The sequence below is a fragment of the Vombatus ursinus genome, unplaced genomic scaffold, assembly GCF_900497805.2.
Source record: "Vombatus ursinus unplaced genomic scaffold, bare-nosed wombat genome assembly UNPS02014789.1, whole genome shotgun sequence".
Classification (NCBI taxonomy): Eukaryota; Metazoa; Chordata; class Mammalia; order Diprotodontia; family Vombatidae; genus Vombatus; species Vombatus ursinus.
The window spans coordinates 9623102-9650144 of record NW_020954567.1 but is presented as its reverse complement, the minus strand read 5'-3'; the positions used below and the strand labels follow the sequence as shown (position 1 = coordinate 9650144).

At 42.4% G+C, this 27043-nt stretch overlaps 1 protein-coding gene across 2 annotated transcripts in view; it reads right to left on the bottom strand.

Annotated features, from left to right (window-relative positions):
- Positions 1–8852, bottom strand: part of PRRX1 (paired related homeobox 1) — a 95869-nt gene extending 87017 nt beyond the window's left edge. Inside the window, exon 1 of one of the 2 annotated variants that reach the window (XM_027868638.1) lies at positions 7508–8852. In XM_027868638.1, coding sequence (XP_027724439.1) covers positions 7508–7748 — 241 coding nt within the window. In that variant the 5' untranslated portion in view covers positions 7749–8852. The remainder of the gene's footprint in view (positions 1–7507) is intronic. The other variant, XM_027868639.1, reaches the window with a different exon arrangement.
- Positions 8853–27043: the final 18191 nt, after the last annotated feature.

The window sequence follows — 27043 nt, the reverse complement described above, 5'->3', positions numbered from 1 at the left end:
ACACACACACACACACACACACACACACACACACACACACACACACAACCCCAAACCCCAAAGTGAGCATCACCAGCCTTCAAAGGTAACGATATCATGGGGAATCTTCCTGGGGAAGGATCAGAATGGTAAAAATCTATATTATATTTCTTTTCCCTAATATAATATAGTATAGTGTAGAACTTAGTTTTGTTTTTAAGGTAAAAACCCTTGTCCTAGGGTGGATATTATGGAAAATGCATCCTACAACAAGAATAAAAATTTTGTAAACCTATCCTCCTTCCTAAGTCTCCCACCTGTTGATCTATCGATTAAAACGCTGTCAGTCAGTTAAAAACTAATTCCAGCAGCTGTCCATTGTCTTTATTGTCCTGATGTAGACAGAGGTCATTTACTACGCTACTGCACTTATGTGTGTTGATGTTAGCATTACTGGAGGCTTCTGATCACACAGAATATAATGACAATTTTATTTTACAAGGATAGACATGTCACATACATGTAGATACACACGTTTAAAAGAAGTATTTGTCTCTGTTTATATCATCAGAAAGGTGTTGGAGGACAAGAATGGTGGGAGCAATAGAGTGGCCACAGGGATCAGTCAGTCAATAAGCTTTTATTTAGTGCCTCCTATGTGCCAGGCACTGTGCTAATTACTGGGGATACAAAGAAAGGCAGAAGATAATTCTTGCTTTTAAGGGTCTCAGATTCTTTCTACTAGTGGCAAGTAAAAGTAAAACACTTGGCCATGACAATGATTTTTCAGTCTAATTGTCAACACCGCCGTAGCTTTATAAATGTTTGGATGCCGAGAGGCAGACATAAACTTATAATTACGAGCTTGAGAGGGAAACGTCAAGGTGTAGAGCGTACTTTGGACCATCCTTTGGGCTGGGAGTGCTGATCCATAAGATTTATTTTCTTTTTAAAACGGTCCCTGAACCCAACCCTCTACACATACCTGCGAAGGCAGTAGAAGCTGAGGTGAGTGTGAAACCACACACACACACACACACACACACACACACACACACACACCTCAAAGGTACACAACCCTCTACTCCCAATTTATAATAGTTCACAATGGTCCAGCCAATTTGCTTTACAAGTCCTAAAACACTAAATAAATGTTAGCTATTAGCTATCATTTTCTCCGTTGCTCAATAAATTCGATTAGTTTCTGGTTTTCGTGGGAATGTGGATTCCCTGCTGCAAGAGCCACCGCATTATACAAATGTCAATGCATCCATCTTTCCAGGTTGGTGGAAAGTTCCCTTAGCTCTCTGTCAAAGGTCTAACATTTTCCAGGCGTTACACTCTGCGCTTTGCCGGTGTGCCTGGTCCTCGAAGGAGAGAAAAAGGAATTATAAAGGAAACGCACCTTTAAAAATTGAATTAATCTCACAGATTCCCTTTATTGCTAATCCTCTGCTAGGGCAACAAACAAACAAATAAAAACCTCTCTATCTCTTCCCTTCTGTGAGTTCCCGCATTGCGCTCCCCGAGCTCTGAGAAGGGTGTCCGGGATCTTTACTTGCAGAAACAGACGATCCTGGTGAAATGTATTTTCAGACTTCCTAGTGTGGGCTAGAGTGGCTCCAGAAAACTCTCTGGATCCTCTCTGGAGAGTTGGTTCTAATGCAAATGGGGTGTTTTGTGTTTTGTTTTGTTTTGCTTTGCTTTTTGAGATGTTTGTTTCTCTTTACTGTTCATTTACTCATATGATAAAATATTAATAGCACCCCTGGAAAGACCAAACGACTGTAGGCACTCCTAGTCACAACCTGCCTTTAAATTCCAATCACGTGAATACACCTGGCACTAATCAGGAGTCGGTGACCATTATGATGTTCATTTTCCCTTTTCGGGATGAATGTGTCCCATTCTATGACTGCCACAATTAGTAACAGGTTAGACAGGGCCTTTGGGAGAGGGACAGGCTTGTGTGAAGTATGGTTGTTGTTGCTTGGTTGGGTTTTTCCCTCTGTAAAATGAGGACGTGAGCCCTAGATAATCTCTAAGATGTCTTGAAGTTCTGGTATATGCTAAGGTGTGAGGGAATCTCTCCAAAGCTAGAGGAAGAGGGAGACAGGCTGACAGGAGTCACTAACCGGCATTCCCAGATCTCCTTAGCTGTCTAGTAAAGAAAGAATTGGTTCATTCTTGCAAGAAGCCTGTCTGTGTGCCTGAAGTGAGTTAGGATGACTAACAAATCAAACTATCCTCTCCCCTCAAAAAAAGAAAAGAAAGAAAATAGAGATGACAGAGCATCCTATTATGCATCCAGAGAAACAGGACTGGGTGCTTTTGGAGAGAGTGGTGGACACCACTCCACTGGGCCTTTCACCTTCCCAGGCAGTAACTGGAGTCCTTGGTAATTCAACTTAGAGAAAAGATAATTGGAATAACGTTGGTGATGATGATTCTGGTGATGGTGATGGTTGATGACGATTATTATTTTATTTTGCAAATTGTCATTTCTTTAATGCTTTCCTCTTTGTAAGTACATTGTTTCTTTTAAAATTCATAAGCAATGTTTCGATGATAATTTGGCTCCCCCTGCCCATAATTTGAATCCTAGTAGCTGGATTCCAGATTTTGATTCTTTAACACCCTCTCTCTCTCATGCCAATACATGCTCGCAATAAATCGGGGAGGAAAATTCCCGTTCCCAGGCCCGCTGGGGAGCGAGATTGGCTTTACCTAAGAAATACTCAATCTGATGAGACTCAAAATAGAGGTCCGGTATGGAGAATGATATCTGATATCTGTCCCCAGCGGGGTTTGGGGCAAACTCCCCTGGCGCCAGATACGAGGAGAGATTTCCTTTCATTGGGGCTGCTGCGGCCCTAGCTATCCTGACTGGACTGGCGGGTTCGGGCTCTGGCTCGAACTCCCAGCCTTCACACCTCGCTTCATCGCGAGCTCCTCAGCTCTTTGTGGCTAATGGATTACTCCCAACGCTCTGCTGATTTTGTGCTGCGCCCATTCCGTTTCGGTCTACGCTTTGCATCATTTTGCGCTCGTGTGTACAGGCGCTCGCGTGTGTCTAATTGACTTTCCGTCTACCTTTTTATAGCTACATGTGTTTCCAACAAAAGGTCTTATTAGGACAATCTGGTTTCACTAATTTAGAGGTCGGAAACGTGGAAGGCAGGCAGGCGCTTTTTTTTTTTTCTTTTAGAGTTTGCAGAAGTTCAGATTAAGAAATGACAGCAGGATGCACCATCTTCCAGAAGTGGGTCTTCACATTTTTATGAGTCCCACTTACCCTCCAAAATAAAATCCTCTCCCCACCCCAAACACTCACGCACATACACGCACTCCCCCATTAGCGCACCCCTTCTGTTTCTAACTGGGAGCTTTGTGGGGCACCCAAGACTCTCTACGAAGTATAATCTTGGGCACTTTAGGGAGAGGCAAGAGTCAGGCAGAACAGAGACGGAGTCAGGAAAAGGAGAAAACTTCTCAAGGAAGAAGAAATAAATATGACTGAACAAAGGAAATCGAATTGCTCCAAGGACAATTGGAAAATATATATATATATTCCCTTTTTAGAATCTAAATGAAGAGATTCGAAGCCCCCGAAAGGCTTAGATCTTTAGAAAGTGATTTAAAGATCTAAATGTGGTTCAATGAAGCCTGAGGACCTGGAGACTGGAGTACAGAAAGAGTGTGTATGTGTGTGTGTGTGTGTTTGTATTGCCTACGATCACGAATTGACCACCCGCACAAAGGAAGAATGTTTTACTAATTTCACGCCAATAAGAAATTCGGGGTGAAGATAATGAGGAAACCTATCCAAACAGCTGGACCTCCATAAAAAAGAAAAAAAAAATTTTGGACGTCTTTAACGGGCAAGGATATTTCTTCCTCACTGTAACAAACTAGGATCTTTCTTCCTCATTGTAATAAACTTCCTCGAAGGGAAGAATTTCGAATTAGCTTCACTGAATCCCAGTGGGAGGGAGCCCCGTGAGTATTCACTCTTTGTCTTTCTTCCCCTCCTCACTTAGGGTAATTTATCACCTCGACCCGAGTCCTGAAGCCTGTCACAGCACCAGGAGTCCTGGCTCCATAAGAAAATCACAACAGTTCGCCTTGGGAATCTTCATTAACAGCTTCTGATCTGAGGATGGAGCGAGCTTGGATGGGCCCTCACCCTCCTGCTTTTGGTACCTCGAAAGTTATCTGATACGCTGATAGGCGTGTTTTGATCACTGGAGACGCCGGGAGGGAAGCGGGGTTGAGAAAACAGACGGACACTAAAAGCAACAATCCTACTTGTCAAAATATCTCACCCATATCTCTTGTTAGTATCTAATTTGTGTGTGCTTGCAAGCACGCTCGTGCTCCTGCCCCTAAGATTTCTCAACAATATGTTTCTGCTTTGTTATTGCCTACTCCCACCACCAACCAAAACCCCCTCTCGCTCCCTGCCCCAACTCTCTTCATTCTGTTCCGCCTTTCGTAGTTACAACTAAGTGGTTCTGGCAATACTAAAAATTACTCTTCAGTCTGGAGAAGGGGAGCTGTCAACCAACCTTCACCAACCCTCTCTGTTCTCTCCCTTATCAGCTTTCCCCCTTGAAGGCTTTCAGTATGCTGGACTTGTCACCTCACCTCCGGGGCAGCGGATCTCCCTCTCCTGCCCTCCTGGATCTTACTGTGTTCTGGGATCACTTGTTACCTTCTGAGCCAGGCACCTCGAGAATCCGAGCCCAGATATCTCTTTCCCTTGGGACACAGCTTGTGCACTTCCCATTTGGATTGTTTATATACCTTGCCTTTTATCTACAGTTGGTGCAGATAGCTGCATAACCTAACACACATCAAAAACCGAATTTGCAGAAGAGCCTAGAGGCTGTTTTGTTTTGTTTAGTTTTGTTTTGAAATGATGATCATCTGATCTTGAATTCGACTGTCCTTTCTTTTTCTTGGGAATGCTACCTTTCTCTCCCACCTCCAGCCTCTGAACAGCCTTTTCTAGGCAGTCCCTCTTACAGGCCCAACAGACCATCTCCCGGCCCAGCAGAGGTGCTTATTCCATCACTCAACACATCTTTTCCTCCCTGGGGGAAATACCTCTCCACTTCCTATCTATACAGCACCAGGAAATCATGTATTTTCCAGCTCTCCTCTCAGAGCATATAAAGTGCTTTTATAAACAATGGCCAGGACTGCCACGGTGCTATAACCTTGTAGTATTCCGTGCTTAGGAAGATTTTTAGGCGCTGCAGAAAATTAATTGGCCTGATAGGGGTCATAAAGTTTTCGGCCTGCTTCTCCTTTCTGGTTATCAAGTTCTTGGGGAGGAAAGAGATCCTGGGATTCAGTCTGTTCTGGCTATGTCAATGTCTTATCCAGCAATTTCCTCGGGGTGTGATTTTACACTGCGGGCAGGAACCCTGAATCCTCCCGAAGAATACCAAATGTTTGCACAAATAATAAATTATTGGCGATTTACAAGACGCCTTTCTACATAAAACGGCAAGCGTTTTCTAAAGAGGAATAGTGAGACACTGAAGACTATACTTCCTCCACCCAACACCTTACTCCCCAGGTACCATTTCATAACTTGACAATTGGGACGGTGAGTAACTGGCCTTCTTAGTTACCAGACAATTTCACTGAGCAAAGGAGGAATCGTCTTGAGTTGCTAAACTCTCCCACCGCACCCGGTCAAGTGCTCAGAAAGGTGAAAGAATCCAGAGTCGAATGGACCCCCGGCACCTTCTCTGGGCTACTGGGGGGGTTGGGAAGAGGAGGCTGCTGTGCATACCAAAAAAACACGTTCTGGCTGTATTAGGAAGGTATCTTCGAGAGAAATAAATAATATAGGTAAACGTCTCGATTTCTCATCTTGTCTCATTTCTTGTTTCAAGGCACATGCATTTACAGCAGTTTGTTTTGGAGAAGCATGAGGGAGGGTGATGTTTACACACACACACACACACACACACACACACACACACACACACACACTTTAAACTCACATTTTCTAATTCCAGAGCAAAAATCTACCTAGTTATGGAAAAAAGCGATAAAATCTCTCTTAGGAAAGCTATCCCCCCCCCAAAAGGGACTAACAACCAAGTTCAAAAACACAATTTCCTAGGGGCCAGCCATTTCCTCCAACTAAAGAGATGATGCAGAAATTCCCTCAGTCCTCTCCCAGTGTGAAGCTAGAGTACGACCATACCTGCCTGGGGCAGATTTGTTAACAGAACTGAAGGCCCAATGGGTAAACAAACGCATGTCAGGGTATGATTGATTAAACCTCGTTATACTGGAAATTTGGGCTCAAACGGTGCTTAGAATGATTTTTTTTTTTTTTTGATAGATCGAGAACAAGAGTTCTGGATGAAGAAGTCTGTGGCAGTATGGGAAGGGGAATTGCCTTGCGTGGCTAGCTGGCCGGGAGAGAAATCCAAAGTTTCCACAGAATGTGTTCGGGACACTGCCTTGAACCTTCCACTCCTGAGCACCTTAAGCAAGAGTGTGGATGCACCCTGAGGGGCTGTGACCGCGGTGGGCAGGACACTATGTGAAAGCTCTCAGTTTTCCCTTCTGTACAAAGGGTCACTTTTCGCAGCCCTACATGTTCTCAAGGGAGCTCAGACTTTGGTTGGGTCGAGTTTGGTTCTGCGACTGTAAGCCGGCGGAGTCATTAGACATGGTTTGGGGTGGGAAGGTGTTTCCTCGGAATCCCGTATCCCAGAACGGCGGAATCGGGTTCAGTTTCGAAACTTTGAGGCTGCGCAGGGGCGGGCCGATCCGCAAACAAATTGCCCCAAGCGTCCTCCGGTCGGATTCCCTGCGCTTTCAAGAGGATTGCCGGGCCCTCTTACAGTCTCTATTACTGCACGCCGCCTGCTAGGCGACCGCCGGCGAGCAAACCGACCACTCAGTGCCTCGGGGAACCTTCCTCTTCTCTTAGTTCCTCACTCCTCCGCCTGCCTGTTTCCCTCTCGGCTTCGGTTTTCCTACTCCCCACCTCCTACAGTTTTCAATCCACTCCTATCGAAGCATCCCAGACGCGTTCACTATCACTCAGTTCCCTCCTCCCTCCTGTTTATGGGGTTCTAAGTCCTGATAAGAAAAGTAGGAGGAGACAACCTATTAAATCCCATTAGCTCAAGAATGCAGGAGAGCCCAAATGTTGGTCCCCAGTTCTTTACTAGGCAGGCGGAAGACTGACGAGAGCTTCTAACTCGAGCCTGATCCCACTTCAGACAAGGACGCTCTGGAAATAGTAACACTGCTCACTGGCACAAAACCCTCTACTCTGCTCTTCGCTCTTGGCCCTGACTACTGACCCACCGTCCAGGTCCCTTGATCGTTCCCAACTGCAGGTCTCCCCTGCCTCGCTCTCCTAGCCGCTATCCTCTCTTCTTCCCCACCGCCTGCCTGCCTCTTGTCTATCTCTGTCGACTTTCCCCAAGAGTTCCCCGAAGCCCATTCCTGTCCCAATCTCCCCAGAGACTGGGGAACCCACTCTTACTGTCTTGCTGAGGAGTGTCGCTGCCGCTGGTCAGTCCGGGGGACTCCAGCAGACTCCGTCCCGCCTCGCCGACGCTTTCATCCGCCTGGGCGGCCACCATGTCACCGGCCTCCTCCAGATCGAGCAGGTGACTCACCGAGAAGTTCTTTTTCGCTTGAAGGTTATCGAGGTTCCCGGGACTGTCCAAGCGGCCACCCAGGGCCGGCTGCCGCTCCAGAACGTGCCCATAGCTGGAGGTCATGGTCTTCCCCCTCCAATCCCACCCACCCCCCTCTTCCCGCTCGGATCAGCACCAAACGTTGTGGGCGCAAGGGGGAGAGAGACAGAGTGGGAAAAGGAGAAGGGGGGAGGAGAGAGGGAAAGGGGGAGGGGGGGAAGAGAGAAAGAGAGAGAGAGAGGGCACAAAAAAAGCAAAGAAGGCGGGGACCCCTTCTGAAGAGCAGAACCTTCTCCACTGGCTACCTCCTGCAGCCTTCGCTGGTTTCCTGTAGCCCAAAAGCCCGGAGGATTCCAAAAGATATTCCACACAATCAATTTTTTTTTTTAAATCGCCCTACATTCGGGGAGAAAAAATCGCTTCCAGTTCCCCCAAAGCTTTCACAAGCACTAAAATAATAATAATAATAATAATAATAATAATAATGATAATATTGTTGCTGTTGTTGTTATTAATAAGGGGAAGTAAGGGAAAGGAAAGCCAGCAGGGATGGGGAGGGAGTTCCGCAAACAGAAGAAGAGCGAAAAGTTGGGGGTGGGGGGAGAAGAGAAAAATCAAAGTGGTTTTGATTTTTTTTTTTTTTACGTTAAGAAGTTATTCCCAGGCAAGAGTTCAAGCACCAACAGAAGAAGTCTTGTTCCAGCTTTAAAACATCTTCAAGAAAACGTGTTCCCCCTTCTCTGCACTCCTGTTGATTCTCAGGAGTGACTAAGGTTTCAGGAGGAGAGGGTGATGTCTTGCAGATGTATTCGAGAGCAGGACGCTCACTTTACTCTTCGTAAAGGAATAAAAAAAAAAAATGAGGGTTTCAAGAGTCCAAGAGAGGGTGGTGATTTTTTTTTTCCTTTCCCTTCTCTCTCTCCCCCTCTTCTTTTTGAGCTCCCTTTCCCTTCTCAGTTGGATCAAGAAGCTCTCTGGCACTTCAAAAGGCACTAACTGGCATGCAGAGGAGGCTTTGTAGGGAATACATGAAAATTGGAGACCCCTGGGAGGGCAGATCTCGACTTAATAGGAGCCTGTAATTACGTGGCAAAGTCTTTGTGCTGTTCCTGACGTTTTACAGACCCCTTTCTCCATCACAATCTCCCTCTTCCTCCTTCCCCCGGACCAAAAAAACAGTCTGATTAAGAAAACCCTCCTTGCCAACATCTGGGGGGGGGGAGGAAGAAATAGAGGGAGGGAGGGGACGCGAGCGAGCCCCTTCGGATTTCGTAAGTAAAGGTCTAATTATCATTCCCCTACAATGGTATCACAGGCAGAGAAGACAAACTGAAACCCACAGCCACTTCAAACGAGCTGATTATTTTGCTTCGGCATTAACTCCTCCTGATTTGTTTAAGATCCTGTTGGAAAAATCTCATTTGCATGTTTTGATAACAGTTGCGGGGAAACTTTTTGGAAAAAATCCACATTCATCGCAATCAAATTTTCTTCTCTCTTTTTAACGTTTCCTGCATTTCCAACAGTTTTGCTTTGGGCAAGGGGCGGGGGAAGACTGAATGGAGAAAGACATAAGGGCAACGGGGGCTGGATGTGGTTGTGTATTGACAGCCTATTAAATAATGTAATAAAATAACAATAATAAATAATGTACGGATCTCCCACGCCTTCTCTGGAGGACTGTACTTTGTGTCTAAAGCTTTAGATGTCTGTACCTCCCCGACCTGATAACTGTGTTATTCATTTTCCCGAGGGAACTAATTAAAATAAAATGCTCACCACCCCATCCAATTTTGTTACCTCATTTTATCCAGCTAAGATGCTTCCCAAGTCAACTAAATAGAAACACCAATCTGGCTGGGTATTGGGGGTAGCTGGGGTAATAATGGACATAAAGGTTACTCGGAAGAGCTTAGGACTGGGATAAGATGGGTTGGTGTGTTCAGAGTCCTGCTCCTTGCTTTCAACTTTGAAGGAATAGAGGAGAGAGAGAGAGAGAGACAGAGAGAGAGAGAGAGAGAGACAGAGAGAGACAGAGAGACAGAGACAGAGAGAGAGACAGAGAGACAGAGACAGAGACAGAAAGAGACAGAGACAAAGAGACAGAGAAAGAGAGAAAGAGAATATTTCTGTCTAAATATACATATACACTTTTGTCCTCAGAGCAGTCAAGCCTAAATAAGGAGGAAGAATAAGTGCTAAGCAAATTTTTCTTGACCTGTTGGAATTTAGTAACAGCTTTAATAGTCTCATTAGAAATGAATTACTATATGACTGGCAGGTAAAATATTGAGTGTTTATTTGTGGTGTTTTGTGTTCTCGTCTAAAAAACACATGCCAACCCCGCCACCACCACCCCCCCCCCCCCCCCCCCCCCCCCCCCCCCCCTTGCTAGTTGTTGGGGTTTTTTTTGTTGGTTTTTTTTTAAGTGAGAGACTCAACAGGAGAGGAGGGATCGTGTGTGTAAATGGCAGGAGTCTGGGCTCCAAACTGCCATAGTTAGCCCAGAACTTCCAGCCCCCTGATCTGGGAAAAGAACATTTGATGCCATCAAAGGGCTTCAGATTGAAACCAGATGTGCTTGCTTCGGTTCTTTCCATGCATTTAATTAAGGAGCTGGGTTGGAGGAGACTTTTTCATCATTAGTCCACCAACCCCCTCCTCCTCTTTCTTTCCCCCTCCACGGCAGACTGAGCCCAGATCAGTGCCAGTGTGAGGCTCCCTCTGTCCTTTTCATCTGAGGGTCTTTGACAAGTCAAACATCTGTCCACATGCCTAGATCTCTGTGTGTGCAGACTCCAGTTGTTTGACTCTAGCTGGATGTGCATATAGCCAGTCAGATGCAAATTGGGATGAGGGTAGGTAGAAATTTTTATGTGACACTTTTATTTATATCATACACACACACACATATGGTATATAATTTATATTAAAGGTCCACAGATAATCACTTTGCAAATGTGTAACTGTATATGTACCTATGGTCTGCCTGGACACATCAATGTCTATATGTATTTTAGAATGGTTGATTTTCACTGATCAGTCTCATTGAATGTGCTTTTGTAAAAGGCCTTCTTAGTTTCCTTTCACAAGTCATTGGAGAATGGGTTTATATTCCCAAGACCCAAATATAGATCTTCAGTTTTAAAAACTCTTATTCTGTCTCTCTTCCTCCCTCCCACTCTACCTAACCTCTTTTAAACATTTTTGCTTTACTTTTCTGTGGTTCATCTAAGAGGTCTGGGCTGAACGTTTGATGGATTCATAAAATCAGAAGTGGGGGGAATCTTGGCACAGTGAAAGACAAGTAGGAGAGGAAAGAGGAATTCCTTTATCCAAGCTGAAAAATCTCTTTGACATGATATTTTTGCCTACTGAAGATATAGAAGGAAAAGGAAAAGTACCTCCTGAATTTCAATAAATATAGAATGATGACTATGAGGAAAAGAAAGCACATAGTAGGACAGCAAAAGTTGAAATTCTAAGAGCCATTCTAATGAATAATTGGGTTTAATGAGGGAAATGAAAGAGACCACAGTGTCCTATGAAACTAGCTCATGTTCTAACCTCTGTAGTCCCACTTTACATGAAAATGTGGCTTGAGACCAGAAACCATGTCTGCCTCTAGGCCTAAACAACCAACTTTGAGGAGAATTTGAGGAAAGGCTTTACTAGGTCAGATGATATTTGGCTGAAAGGGGGTGAAAATGTGTACCAGCTCTCCACTCTTATTTTGGGGAACAAAAAGATTTCACTGGTGCTGTAAAACTCACAGCAAAGGCAGCTTTTGCAGAAAAAAAGAATCCCTTTGGAAAAGGAAAAGTGGGAGGTATGAGGCAGGAGAAAGAGGACAACAAAAAATAATTTTGTTGGTGGGAAAGCAGAAGGAAACAGGAATGAGAAGGAAGATTATGATACCTGGATTTGTGGCCTAGCCATCCATGGTTCTTAACCAAGTCCACTTGAGGTGTGGGGAGGGGAGAGGTCCTCTTAAAAATAGGTCTCCTTCTGTGGGGAAGACCTCTAGATTCAATCAAGATGAATCTCAGTCTATGATTTCAGCAATTATTATAAAAAATACAAATAAGTCTCTTCCCTAAGGTTTCATTCTGAAGCAAACAGAAGAGAAGAGGAGTGAACTTGGTCCCTGGACACTGTCCTGTCCTTTTTCTTCCTTCTCTGCTGGCTGCCCTGAGGTCAGGCCCTATTCCTCTCTAACCATCAGACAAGACAAACACGTGGATGCCGGCTCCCTCTGCTTTTCCCTCTATAGAAGAAGATGGGGTATTGCTAAATCGGTCCCCCTCCACAGCCCTGTGAGCTAGACGCTGGACGCTAGAAACCCTGTGACCTCCAAAAGACCTCCAGGGAGGTCTTCAAGCAGAGAATGGACGACTCCTTGGCTAGGATGAAAAGAGGATTCTTGGTCACTTACGGGTTGGCCTTCATGACCTTTGGAGTCCCTTCCCAACCCTGCGATTCAGTGAGTCTTCAAGAGAAGACCTTGAATGCAGCAGACAGGAGGGCGAGACTGGCTTCAGAAATTCAGGAGAATTAGGCTCTCCTGCTCTTCTTTGGAGAGGTCTCTGGCCAGGACTGAGGCTCGGCCTGATTCCACTATACTGGGGGTAAAAGATCCAAGGTTCTGGGACCTGCCTAAGGGGCTGTCTCCGTCCTCCACCCTCCAGTGAGCTCCACCCCACGGGTTCTGAACTAAACCTAGTTCTGGGGCCCTGAACTCTGGGACCCTTCTCTGATGTCTGCATACTGGAGACTTAAGAGGAAAGTCTAGCATACAGGGTCTAGGAAGGGGAACAATGTGGAGAAATCTCTCCCCTTTTCACTCTACAGCATACTTCAAGAACGGCTCCCACTTTTTCCTTTGCAGCTGCCTTTCTTCTTTTTCTCATTCTCTTCCTCTTAGTAAGTGTTTTATTTCTGTCTTAAAGATTACAAATATATCAGGTTATTTATTTATTTATTTATTTTGTGCCACAGATGTATAATTTGGCTGGAAAGTCCTAGCAATTAGGACGGCAAGGATGATTATCTTTAAGAAAAACATCATGATACGCTTTTATTAATAAGAGAACAGTGATTCCCTTTAAAAAAAAAAAACAACCTCATGATACGGTTTTATTAATAAAAGGATGGTGACTCTATAAGGGTGCAAGGCATGGTCAGCTGTTGCTCAGCCCAGCCCAACTCAACGCAGCGCAGCACAGCCCCTCCTCGGCCGCTGGCCAGAGGCGCGCCAACCCCAGCCTGCGCTGGGCGCGCAGGGAAGCTTCCCTGGGAAATCCGAGCGGGCGGGCCTGGGAAGAACTGTTCTCGGTCACCCTCCTGAACAGCGTCGCCATCCAGGCGCCACGAGCGGCTGCCGCGAGGGAATGGGGGTAGTGGAGGGAGGGACTGGAGACCCAACTTTGCTCTGCCCAGGTTAAAGAAGCGAGGTGGGGAATGCGCTGGAGACAGGCAGAAGCGACCATCTGGCAGAAATATGCAGGAGGAGGTGCGGAAAGAAAGCAGAGGCTGGTGGCACACCCTGATCCTAGGCAGGCAGCAAGCCTAGTTTGGGGATGCGGAAGGGGGAAAAGGGAAAATCCCCAGGTCAGTTATTCCTACGGTTCTTAACCCTTTGCATCCATCATGTGGAGGGAACAAGTGGTAGGAAAGAAGGGTGAGAGAAGGGAGTTGGGGTAAGGGGCGGTGGTCATGTATAAAATCTCTAACCCCATTCAACCTTCCCCTAGGCTTCAGAAAGAATCTTTAATAACTTCAATAACTCAACAAAAGTTTAAAAGCCTAAAGTGTACACTGACACCCGAACAATAAATTAAAGAGCTAGAACTCTCTGTATCTTGGCCTTCTCAGCATCTGGGAGTGGGTTTTCCAAACCCCTTTTCTGCCTCCACCCGCTTTAAAATAGTGCTTGATATTATATCCCACCCCACTGAACTGGGACAGGAAACTCAGCCTATCTAGGCATCCCTGCCAGGGCAGCAAGCCAAGGTGGGAGGCTTGATTCTGAGCCATGTGCCCATCAGGCACTGGATACATAGTAATTGATGTTGACTGGCAGTGGAAAGCTCCTTGGGGGCTTTCCTGGCACAATGAGTTGGCAGAGCCCCCTTTCCCATCTGGTCGGCAGAATGGACCCTATAGTGAACATTCCCTCCAGAGTGAGCTCTTGAGGGTAGAGCCAGGAGGTGTATTCAATGACATTTTATGGTCACAATTGACATGCTGAACCCACGTGAAAAAATCGACAGATTCCGTAACACATAAGAACATAAACCTAGGCACCACTAAGCTCATACAAAGAACATGTAGCTGAGAGAAAAATACCCCACTTCCCATACATAGCCAAAGGACCATAAATGTATAGCCAAAGAGACCTTAGAGACCATCAAATCCACTTTACAGATGGGGAAACTGAGGCTCAAGAGATTAAATAATTTGCCAGGACCACATAGCTAACAAGTGGGTGAGATAGGACTTATAGCTGTGGAATTTCCATTTTTAAGCTTTTATGAATAAGAGGTTTGGAGGCAGATCTAAAAGGAATTTTCCTGGTCCCCTCCAATTCTTTTTTTGTCTGTTTTCTTTTGTTTTCTTTGCTAGGCAATGGGGTTAAGTGACTTGCCCAGAGTCACACAGCTAGTAAGTATCAAGGTTACATTTGAACTCAGGTCCTCCTCACTCCGGGGCCTGTGCTATATTCACTGTGCCACTTAGCTGCCCTGCCCCCTCCAATTCTGGACCATGTAACTATTGTTGGGGTTTAAGAAACATTTTTTTTCCTTTCTGTGGATAATTAGATTTTTTTTTTCTTCTCCAGTGATTCAAGGGCATGATTAGTCAATCATAAAGTATTTTGTTAAGCTTCTACAATGTTTGGGCACTGTGTAAAGCTCTGAGAAGACAAAGAAAAAAGTGAGACAATTCCTGCCCTCAAGGAACTTATATTCTATAGATCAGGGCTTCTTCACCCTTTTCCACTCAGGACCCCTTTTCACATTTGGGCAGCATTCCTTGGTGTTGCACGGCCTGAGGGCATTCAATGTGCAAAGTGCGCATGCTGTGTGTTCAGAACCAAGGCAGCAGTGAAGTTGCACGATGCAACACTGGCAAGTACCACCAGAAACACCTTGGATTCATCACAAGTTTGATTTTTTAATTAATTTGATTTAATTAATTTTTGGTCATTGCACTTTCAGAAACCTTTTACATGACCTACAGTTTAAGAAGCTCTGTGTATAGAGGAAGACCATATGGATATATACAAGGATATACAAAACATAGGGATAGAGAATGGACAAACCAATGATTAAGTTAGTATAGAGAACTCCTTGATAAGGAATTTTCTCTATCAACGCAGGCTAACACATCCTCCTGAGTGCTAGTCTGGAATCGTTACGTGACTTTTGGAAATTTCAAACCAATTCGCCCATAAGCATCTTAAACTTAACGTGGCCAAAACAGAACTCATTATCTTTACCACAAAATACTACTCTCTTACAAACTTTCCTATCACTGTTGAGAGCATCGCTATTCTCCCAGTTGTCCAACTTGGAAACATTCGTGTCATCCCCAATGCCTCACTGACATATCCAATATCTTGCCAAGTTTTATTTCTACCTTCACAATATTTTCCACATTATCTATGCGTCTCTTCTCCACTCATAGACTAGTATGCCTAGGCCTTTGTTATCTCAATATTTGACTATTTCAATAGTCTATTGTTTGATGTCCCTGTGTCAAGTCTCAACATTCTGACCCATCCTCCACTTCACTGGCAAAGTAATTTTCTTAAAGGACGTGTCTGACTATGTCATCCCTCCCCCCCATAATTCAATACACTCCAATAGCTTCCAAGATCAAGTATAAAATGTTCTGTTTGCCATTTGAAACAGTCATGTCTGCCTCCTGGATTCCCTGGCTTCCTTCAGAACTCAACTCAAATCCAATCTCAGTAGGAGCACCCCCCCCCCAAACTCAATTCCCATCCCCTAAGATTGCTTTCGATTTATGCAGTATATACCTCCTACAAATATAATTATTTGGATGTTGTCTCCTCCATTAAGGGCAGCTAGGTGGCACAGTGGATAGAGCATGGGGCTTAGAGTCAAGAAGATATCTTTCTGAGTTCAAATCTGGCTTCAAACACTTTCTTGCTATGTAACCCTGGGCAAGATACTCAACCCTGTTTGCCTCAGTTTCTTCATCTGTCAAATGAGCAAGAGAAGGAAATGGCAAACCAGTCCAGTATCTTTGTAAAGAAAACCTCAGTTGGTGAAGAGTTGGACGTGACTGGCCAACAACATGTCAGGCTATTGAAAATTAAAGGATAAATGAGTGGAAGACTCAGCAACATGACTACATAATAATTACTAACTTCAACTTACTTTGAAGATTAATGCTTTTGTTAATGTGAGTACAAAAAGCTTTCTCTACTACTTAGTGGTGGGTCTTCATGAGTTATGATCAAAAACATTCATTTTGTAGTAGCTGAAATTCTGGTAATGAGCTTCCCTAAATTTAGCTTGTACTACCAATCTCACAAGAAGTTTGAGGAAAGTGCTTTGTAAGCCTTAAAGTACAATATAAATGTGACATTATTATGATTATAATTATTTTAAATTAGTTAATCTAGTTCTCAGATAATGGACTCACAGTCCATTGCCAATCCTGAAGCCAAAGTTTGGTAAGACCTGCCTTAACTTGTGCTCTGTTGGTTGGGACAGTCCATGAGCAACCAGCGTCACTATGAGGCAGAGGAATGAGTCTCTATGAGACATATGAATGAAAGAGAAATTATTTACTGGATTTTCAAAAAGTACTTGTAGGTAATCTAGTAACATATGTTGGTATATTCTTAGAGAACTATTCTATGAATTTGTTACAGAAACATATTAATAAGCAAAGGCCCCCAGTGGAAATAGCCTGGAACAAGGGACAACTGTGCTCTAGCCTGAGGTATCCCCATGCTTTATCTGTCAGATCCAGATCTGGGACCCAAATCATTACTGGTTTTAGCTCCTTCCTAGAGGGCTTGCTCACATTGGGCTTTGGGTGTCAGACTTCTGGGGTAGAAAAAGCCACTTTATGCATTGGATTCATGGCACTACTAAGAGCATTGAAGTTAGGTTCCATGATGATTTGCTGTTACTCATAGGCTCCCTATGTGGTCTGTACTTGAGAGCTTAATTCCCGACTGCCTAAAGTAGGGCAGGTCTTATAGGATGAATGCAAAATGTTTGGGGAAGGATCATTTTTATAAACCAGAGAGAGCACAGTGGCAGATGCTGTCATCTTCTAAGGGAAGGGTGTGAGTCTTTCAGTCAACTTATATGCATATGTCTATAATACTCACTGAGTTATGGCATTGCTCTGGCCAGTACTACTTGGCTTATAGCACCTAGGGAGCCTGTAGCTAAGGTCCACCCCCCGCCCCATTCTCATCCACTCTCCTACACAAATACGTCTTCCAAGTACGACTCTGCTCCTCTCTGCTCCCACCCCTTAGATAAATGGCTGGGAGCTAGCAAATGACTAAACTCAACCCTAGGAAGCAAGCAAAGTGATTGGATTGAACATTGGACAACCAAAGCCTTGAAAGAGCTGAGTGCTTTTCTCCCTCTTTGGGTCCTGAGTGGTGCATGCATGAGTGTTCATTTATTCCTCCTTTTATTCCACTGCTGCCTTAAAAAATATTCACAGGGACCTGCCTTTTATCAAATTCCACACTCCAATGAGTAGTGGTATAATAAAGCACCAGGGGGACTGGTCTTTGTCCTCCACTCTGCAATTTTCTGAGATAATATGCATGTGAGAGCACTTTACAAGAAAGGTTCACTGGACCTAAAACCATTTGCTCTTCTTATTACCTCCAGTTGTCCTCCCTTCCTGCTGCTCTTTTGCCTCTCATCACCATAGATGACTATAGGATTTACATGGTGGAAGTTGGAAATGTAAAAAAAAAAAAATCTGAAAATAATGTGTTATTTCAACACTTTGAAGGTCACGAACCTATTACTTCAACACATTCTAAGCCACTATTCACCTCTTTCAACCTCCCCAGAGTTCTTGGTCATCAGCCTTCCTCTTACTGCCCCAGGGAAAAACAAAAACAAACTCAAAATTCCCTTTGGATTTTTCATCTTTATTTTCCTCCTCTTTCCTGCTCTTGCCTTCATTTCTTCTTCCTTATGTAGAACTGTGGACTAGGCTTCAGTCTGCAGAACTGGAAGGGACTTGAAAGGAATGAGACCGAAATGTAATATATAACTTTAGATAGTGCCTTGGTTACTCCATTTACAAATACTGTCACGAGGGATATAAAGTATGGACGTCTTCATCAGAAACATTGCTTAAATACGTGTTGATAAAATTCTTGAAGCTCTCCAAGAAAGGTCATAGGATCATAGGTTTAGAGCTAGAAGGAATATTAGAGGTCATTTAGCCAACCTCCTCAATTTTACAGGTGAGGACCCATGGACCGGAGAGGTTAAGTAGTTCACCCAACTTAAGTAGCAGAACTGGGTTTTCAAGTTATTTTCCTCTAATCCCAAATCTAGTGTTCTTTCCAATACATCATGCAGCCTTTACTCTTGTATGTCAAATTAAATTGTTTTCCACATTATTGCTCCCACACCAAATAGCCCATGAAAGTTTTCACCGACTTGAAGGTCTTTCACTAACTTCATCAGTGTCATATATCCATGAGCTAAATATAGGCAGTTATGCTCCACTTTAAGAAAATCCATTATTTAAAAAAAAGTCCAGATTTCCAAAGCATGTATCTTAGGAGATCATTGAAAGCAGCACTAGAGAATGGTTGATTTACAAGAGGATTCACTCATAGAACTTTTACATAAATTCGGGACTTATCCACTGCATTCAAAATAACGATGGATAGCCAATAATTCAAATTATACATGTGACTTTTCCATTTGCATAAATCAGATCATGCTCAAATTTTGGCTTATCTTTTATATTTTCATTAACAACCTCTTTCTCCTATTCTCTGATTTTTCACGTGTTTCCCCATTTTCAAATGTAGCTAATGTGGTACGTTGGGTAGAGAGCATGTCTTGGAGTCAGGAAGACCTGAGTTTGAATTCTGCCTCAGGCACTTACTAGTTACATGACCTTAGGCAATTCACTAAACTACTCTCAGTTTCAGTTTCCTTATTAGTAAAATGGGGATAATAATAGCACCCACCTCTGTAGGGTTGTTGGGAGGATCTAATGAGATAATACATGTAAAGCTTTTTCTGAAGAATGAAAATCATTCTACAAGCCCTCACTCTGTATCCCACTCTATGTTAATTGCTGAGGATACAAATGCTGAATTGAGACAGTCTGGTCATAAGGAACTTACATTCTAATGGGGGAAACTACATATATGAGACAGTGGTACCCTGGGAAGGGACTTTTATTCCTGGAGACCACAAGAGTACTGAGTAGAAAAATAGAGTAGTCATTAATCACAATCTTTGTAGAGGCAATAGTAGTTGATTTGATTACAGTTTTCAGAAAAAAATAGAAAAAGGGAGATACTCTCCACTGGGCAGAAAATGGCCAGGGTGATGATGAGAACTGTCAGTGCAACCCCACGATTTACATGGTAATAATAGTACTCAGAGAAGGCCTAACCTGACTTTCCTCTGATTAATTTTTAAATAGGATGTCATTAATTTCATCTTCATTCATTCGTTCATTCAGAAGTATTGCCTCTGGTTTTCTTGGCTAATTTTTCACATGAAAACTCTCATAATTTAACATGTGCCTTCTCTTTTTGTTTCCAGAATTTCTCCACCTATTTCCAGGAATGAATAAGATAGGAGTGCAAAGTTTGGTGGAAAGAGTCCTGAACTTGGCATGAGGAGAACTGGATTCCAGGCCCAATTCTGCCACTGTCTCTGTCTATGACATTGGGGCAAATCACCCCATTTCTTTTCTTTTTTTTTTAGGCAATTGGGGTTAAGTGACTTGCCCAGGGTCACGCAGCTAGTAAGTGTCAAGTGTTTGGTCTTTGGATTTGAACTCAGGTCCTCCTGACTTCAGGGCTGGTCCTCTATCCACTGTGCCACCTAGCTGCCCCAAATCACCCCATTTCTCTGGGCCTCCCTTGTAAAGTAGGGAATGTAAACTGAATGATCTAACTGTGCATCAGCCCATTTTTAAATAAATAGAATGACAAGCCTATATGGATCCCGAATAACAGTGGGTTATTTCTTGCTTCTTCCTAATATCTCATTCCTTAGAAAGATCACACACTGGTATGCTAGGGTCAGCTCAAGAGAGACAAGTGTTGAGTTTTCAATGTGAGCATTTACCCCTTGTAAATCAGCCAATGCTACAAATTAAGGCTTGGTTTATTGTTTTATTGATTGTTTGGACTTAAGAAAGTGATAGAAAAAATTTTAATAATGCAAATTAAACTTAGAAGTATGTCATACATACATTTCCTTCTTGCCCCCAGAGCCCTTTGTTAAACATTTAACAGCATTCTCTTATTAAAGATAGACAGACAGAGAGACAGGAGGGATGGATAGATGGATGGATGGATGGATGGATGGATGGATAGATAGATAGATAGGATGAACAGACAGATAGGATGGATAGATAGATAGATAGACAGACAGACAGACAGAGAGGTTGGTATTACATCCATGTGTCAGGCACTGTGCTAAACACAGGGAATAAAAATACAAGCAAAAAAGAAAGACTGGGAGTTTATTAGGAAAATAACAAAAGGAGCTAAAAAGGGAGATGAGACAAAAGGGAAGAAGGTATCCACCCTAGAAACTATCCCCTTTAGCCTTCTTTATTCTTTCTTTTTAGTCTCTTATCTTTCTCTTGTCCCTGACAGAAGTCTTCCTTCTCCTGTGTCCCATTCTGATTTCTTTGTTCCTCGCTCTGGCTGTTGTTACCTAAAAATAAAGTTAAAGAGGAATGTCATAGTTTTATCACTATTAATAGCTAAAGATCTGATAAATATCACTAAAGAGCATAGTTATTGTTGTCTGTGTTTTAAATCTGTAAAAATAAAAGGATTGGGCTAGGATAGACGATAATTCAATTTCGACAAGCATTTATTAAGTATCTACTGTATACAAGACACTGCTAGCATTGGGAACACAAAGACCAAAACAAAAAAAGCCCCTGACCTCAAGGAGCTTACCTTCTGTTATAGTCTATTGAAGTTCCTTCTAGCTCTAAATCCTGATCTTAAAATTCTTGCTTTTTATGTTACCTGAGAGTATCATTGACAGTGAATTCAAGAGTAAGAGTAATTTTCCCTGTTTGCTTCACTGATCACATCAATTCCCTGCTCAAAAGTTTTCACTGGCTCGCCATTGTTTATTGAGCAAAATACCAGTTCCTTAGCCTGGCAGTCAAGACCTTCCACAATCCAGAGCCAGCCTAGATTTCCAGTCTCCATAGAATTCACACTACTCCTCTTCATATACTCCATACTCTAGCCAAACTGTACTATCATCATTCCCCACTTTCATCCTGACCTATCCTGTCTTCTTAATGCCAACTCTTCCCCATTCCTGGAATTCTCTTTCTTTTCTGTTCCCCTCCGCCTATACCTTATTAGAATCCTTCTCTTCTCTAAAGACTTAGGTATCCACCCCTCTGGTATCAAAAATAATTCTGTCAAGATCTCCCTTAGCTATAAGGCAGCTATCTAGAAGGCTAAGTGATAGAGTGCTGGACTTGTAGTTAGGAGGACTTGAGTTACAAGTCTCCTCCAAATATTTAGCAGCTATGTGACCTTGGGCAAGTCACCTAACCTCTGTCTGCTTCAGTTTCTTCATTTATAAAATGGGAATAATATACCTCCCAAGGCAGTTGTGAGGATAAAATGAGATATTTGAAAGGTGTTATATAAATGCTGCTGCTACCGCTACTACTACTACTACTACAACATCCCTCCGTCCTCTAATCTCTCATACCTCTCCCATGCACTTATTATAACTTGTATTTCTACTCTTCCCCCCGCCCCAGCCCTGTAGATTGTAAGATCGTAGGATTGAAAGCTGGAAAGGGCCTTCAAGATCATCTGTTTAGTCTCTAGTCTATTCGTTTTGCAGATTAATAGATTTGGTACAGGATACAGAGCTGGATCTAGCAAGTGATTGCATATAGTAGGTGCTTAATAAATACGTGTTGGGCTTGAACTCTTTTGTTCTACCCTCTGTTTTACCTGAGTAAAGGTACTACATTGGATATTTAATAAGAGCTAAGCCAACTGAGGTCCTGTCTACGAACAATAGGTAGTCTGGGCCCAGAGATGACATCCCATGTGGTAAACTAAGGAGCCTCCTATTTATCAGATCATTGAAGTCAAAAGGAAATTGGTCATGGGAAGGAGAACACTGAGTAATGGGAGTATACAGGGTTCTCCCTCTTCTTCCCAGAATGACTTTGGGCAATGGATGTAAATTACCTGTGGAGCCCTGCCTTTTATATGATGAGATGCTCCAGGAATCATCTTCCTTGGTTGCATAGCCATCACCTCCTCACAAATAATCTGTAAAAGACCGTCTTTTGGCTTACAAGGCTATTTGCCAAATCATCCTGTCCTCTCTGCTGTGTGTTGGAGAGTTAGCTATGACTCTTACCAATGCCCACTAAAGCTGTGGATCAGTTATCTCATAGAATGTTAGAGCTGGAAAGAATGTTTAAGGTCATCTAGTAACATTCACTGTAGAGATGAAGAAAAGCAGCCTTAGAGAAGTGACTAGCCCGGGGTCATACTAATTAGTGGAAGAGCCTCACTGGGCCTAAAGCCTAGGCCTTCCTCCTTCCATCTTTTTCCCTCCTTTCTCACCATCTCTATCACTTTCCCCTTCTTTCTTCTCTTTTCCTTCTATCTCATCCTTTTCCTCTTTCTCCTCTCTTTCCCTTCTCTCTCTTTCTTCTTTATTTCCCTCTTTCCTCTCTCTTTCCTTCTTTTTCCTTCTTTCTTTATCTTTTCTTTCTTCTGTCTTTTCCTGTCTTCTCTCCCTCTTTCCTTTCTCTTCTTTCTTCTCTCTCCTTCTTTTTTCTCTCTTCCCTCTTCATCTTCTTCTGTTGTTCCTGTCCTTTCTCTCTCTTTCTCTCTCTTCCTTTTTCTCCTCTCTCCTTTATATCTTTCTCTCCCTCTTTCCTCTCTCTTTTTTTTCTTTTCTCCTTTCTCTTTTTCTTTGCCTTTTCCACCTCTCTCTCTCTCTCTCCTTTTTTTTTTTAAATCAACCAGATCCTTGAATAACAGCATTGGTCTCCTTCTTTCCTCAAGAAGGAGAAATTCCTTTTCATCAACACATTGTGATACATATTGCAGGCAGCACGCTCCAGAGCGCCTGGCTGCTAGGAGGCAGCCTCCTGTTTTATGACGCTAGATGAGGCTTGTTATCATCACTCTTCTGTCAGCCTCACGGCCTTGAACCTTATTGGTGAAATATGTCCTTACAGTAGATAGCAGCTTGTGTTGAAAAAGGAATCTGCACACCTACAGGTCTAGGAGGAATTTCAGCTACTACACCCCACTACAGTGAGTCTAATAAAAACCTGGACTCATTACTCATGCAAGAGAACAAAGAGTATTTTAGAGAAGATCAAATAAAAAATATGAATTTCAGAGTTAGCAACACCTAAACTGAGGATGTCCATAGTCTGCTTTGCCTATATTGCTTTTAATGGCATTTGAGATGGGTCAAATTCATTTCCACACAATGGCTTTTGTGTGTTTTGATTTGTACCTTGTGGTGAGTAATTATTCATTTCTCTCACAAGGCTTCAAATTTCATCAGGATATCTGTTTTGTGATTTAGTAGGAAGTGCACCAGAGTTGGGTTCAATTTAAATAGAAAGAGTGCTGGATTTGGAGTCAAAGGACCTGAGTTCAAATCTGAGTTTTGTCTCTTACTACCTGTGTGACTTTGGGGGAAGTTATTTAACCTTTCTTGGCCTCATTTTTTTCCACTGCAAAAAGACAGGGCTTGAACTAGATGACTGTTGGATTTCCTTTCTACTTCAAATTTATGTTCTCAGTTCTATCACTTAATAGGTGTGAGCTGGGCTAAATCCTTTCACTTAAGATCATAATAGAGCTACAGCTGGATGGGAAGTACTAGTCTATAATCTTATATCTACCTCTATGAGCCTCAGTTACCTTATCTGTGAAATGGGCAAAATAATACTTCCATTATCTACTATTGTTATTGGGATCAAATGAGATAATCTCTACTACAGCAGTTCTCAAATTTTTTAGATCAGTACCCCTTTGCACTCTTAAAAATTATTGAAGTGCCTCCCTCAAAGAGGGTTTATGTGGGTTATATCTATTGATATGTTTCATATTGGAAAGTAAAATGTCTTAATATTTGAAAGTAATTTTAAACTTGTGAACATCCTGAAAGGATGTTTGGACATCTAGGAGTCCTCAGACCACACTTTGAGAACTGTTAGTCTACTATATTATGTTAGCTAGTGGTTCACAAACTGTGTTCCAGGGAGCCCCACCTGTGAAGCATCACTAGAAGTTTCACAAAGTAGTGTTGTAGGGGGTGGGGAGGTAAATAGCAAGAGTGTGCACACATAGTAAATTCATCCTATTTGTGGTCCCCATCAGTTTCCAATCTTGTGTTTGCTCAGCTGTTGTGGTAAATTATAAGATATTGATAGAAATCAATCACATGACCAAAATATTGGTTTCTTATTGGCCTGGAATCATTGAACGAGCCCAACAAAGTGTACGAAAAAATGAAATGATCGTCAGACTGTCTTTGTAGAGACTAGGTAAAAACAGTCAGTATCCATTTATATAATTAGAGTATGGTATATTTTGAATCCACTTATAATTTTGCTACCAATGCCTATCATGGATAATTGAGGCAAAATCAAGAAGTTTGAACAAAGACAAGAAGGGCTAATTATTAATAAACAGGATTTCAATGATGAAAAAAATATCCACAAACCAAGTTCAAACATCAGATTTCTGCAAAGATAATCCTGATAATAATTACTATTGGTTTGGGCTTACTTCTTCTAATGAGAGCTACAGGGTGAAATTGAAAGTGTTCTGGCTTTAGAAACAGGAGACCTAGGTTTGATTTCTGTTTCAGACATTTCATAGCTATATTTGATCATGTTCAAGAACTTAAGTGGGAGCTGTAAATCTAAGGTCATAGATTCTGAGCAGGAAGGTCATTCTAATTGAACATCCTTAGGTTAGCAGAGAATAAAAATGAGGCCCAGAAAGGTAGAGGGATGTGTCCGGAGTTACACAAACACATATCTGGATTAGAAGACAATCCTTCTGACTCCATTCCACTGTACCTTGTCCTCAAGAATAATAGGGTAATAGAGCTAGAGCCAGAAGACAAAATTTAAGTCTCCAATCCACTTTCCATTTCTACTTATCTGGGGCTCAGTCTCCTCATCTATAAATTGGGATAATACTAGAACTACCTTCCTCACAGAGTTTTTATGAGAGAAAGTACTTTGCAAACTACAAAGTCTAGAATTTAAATGTGAATTGGATCATAGAAAAATTATTATGAGTATCTTCCAAGGTGAGTCATTGCAGGTGACCTTTTTCCTAATAATAAAACATTCAATGAGAACAAATGATCAGGAGACTTGGCATGGCACAGTGGAAGGATGGCAGCAATTGAAGCCAGAGGACCTAGGTTCAAGTCCCCACTCTGCCACTTACTACTCCTGTTACCTTAGACAAGTTGGTTAAACCCTCTGAGCCTCAGTTTCTTTATTTGTAAAATGAAGGAATTGGGCTAGAATCAAACCCAAAGTGTCAAACATGAAGCCACACAAGGCCCATAACTCTCCCAAGTGAGGCCTGAACAACATCAATATGACATTGGTAAATAATTAACAAAATAAATAAAAACATAATAAAACATAGATGATACTGCATTTTAAAACTAAGTGTAGATATATCCCACAGGGAACCTTATGTATGATTTAGTGGCCCCTGTTTCTATTTGAGTTTGATACCACTGGGCTAGATTCCCTCTAAGATCTCTTCTAGCTTTAGATTTAGAAGGATGCTTCTTGATAGATAATTTGTTTATAATATTGATAGATAAGATTAACACTGATCTGAAAAATATATATTTCAATAAACTTATGTTATTTGGTACTATTGGGAGTAAGGTGTTTTATTAATCTATTAAAGATATCTTACTGCAAGAGTGTTATAAAAGTTTTGTTTAAAATGAAGAGTTCCAGACTTTTGGATCAAATGAGCAACTAGATGGAAAGGCTAGACATTTTCTCTGATCACCATGACTTCTCAGACCTCTCCAAAGCAGAAATTATGTGGCAAAGACAATGCAACTTTCCACTATCTCCATGATATAGGACACCCAGAATTCAAAAGAAGATTAAAAAAAAAACAAAAAACTCAAACCCAGGAACTGACACTCACTGACCTTGAGCTTACTCAGCAACCCTCCTCTATCTCCCACACTAAGAGTAGTCACTAACAGAATCAAGGATCCACAACAACACAACCACATAATCTAGTCTCCCCCCCCCTTTCTTTCCAGTACCATGGATCTCCTTGCTCTAGGCTGCAGAAGTACATTTAGGCTACAATATACAGTCAGCTTGTTGGCCGCTCTGTAGGAGCAAAAGTCTGCTAGGGGTTGCAACCCCATAGCACCAATGCTGCAAATCTCTGACCTTCCAGTATCAGGCCAGAGAACTAACCAGACACTGTGCAGCATTCCACTAAGTCTGAGAGGAAGAGTACAAAATCCAGCTGGGGCCAGTTCTGACCACCCAAAAGTCACCTGAGGCAAAGACCTAAGCTAGTGAACCATGAATTTAAAAAAGTAAATTAATTAATAGGAGAATATTAAAAACAGAAGAAAATATGGCCCCTAGATCTAGGAAACAAATTTGGGTATCTAGCAAAACAAATTTAAAAAATGATCCAACACTTGATGAGATAGAGAAATCTGTGGAATATGAGGAGAACATGAAACCATAATACACTGTTCCTGAGTGTTTCAAAAGAAAAATGAAAATCATGGGAGCAGAATTTATGGCCTAAATAATTTAGCAAAAATAATAGAATGGAAAAACTGGAATCTGTGGCAGCAAGTTTCACTAAAGAAACAAAAGAACAAGAGATTGGTAATGCAAACATAAAAATGTGAAGAATAATCTAGGGAAGAGGAAAAAAAAGCAATAACATTAGAATAAAATATGATCATTATACATGCAAAACCTACCAGTCTCAAAGATAGGATGCACAGAGACAACTTAAGGACCACAGGTCTCCCAGATGAACACAACAGGGCAAAAAACTTCAATACCATAATGAAGGAAACAATAAAAGAGAACTGTCC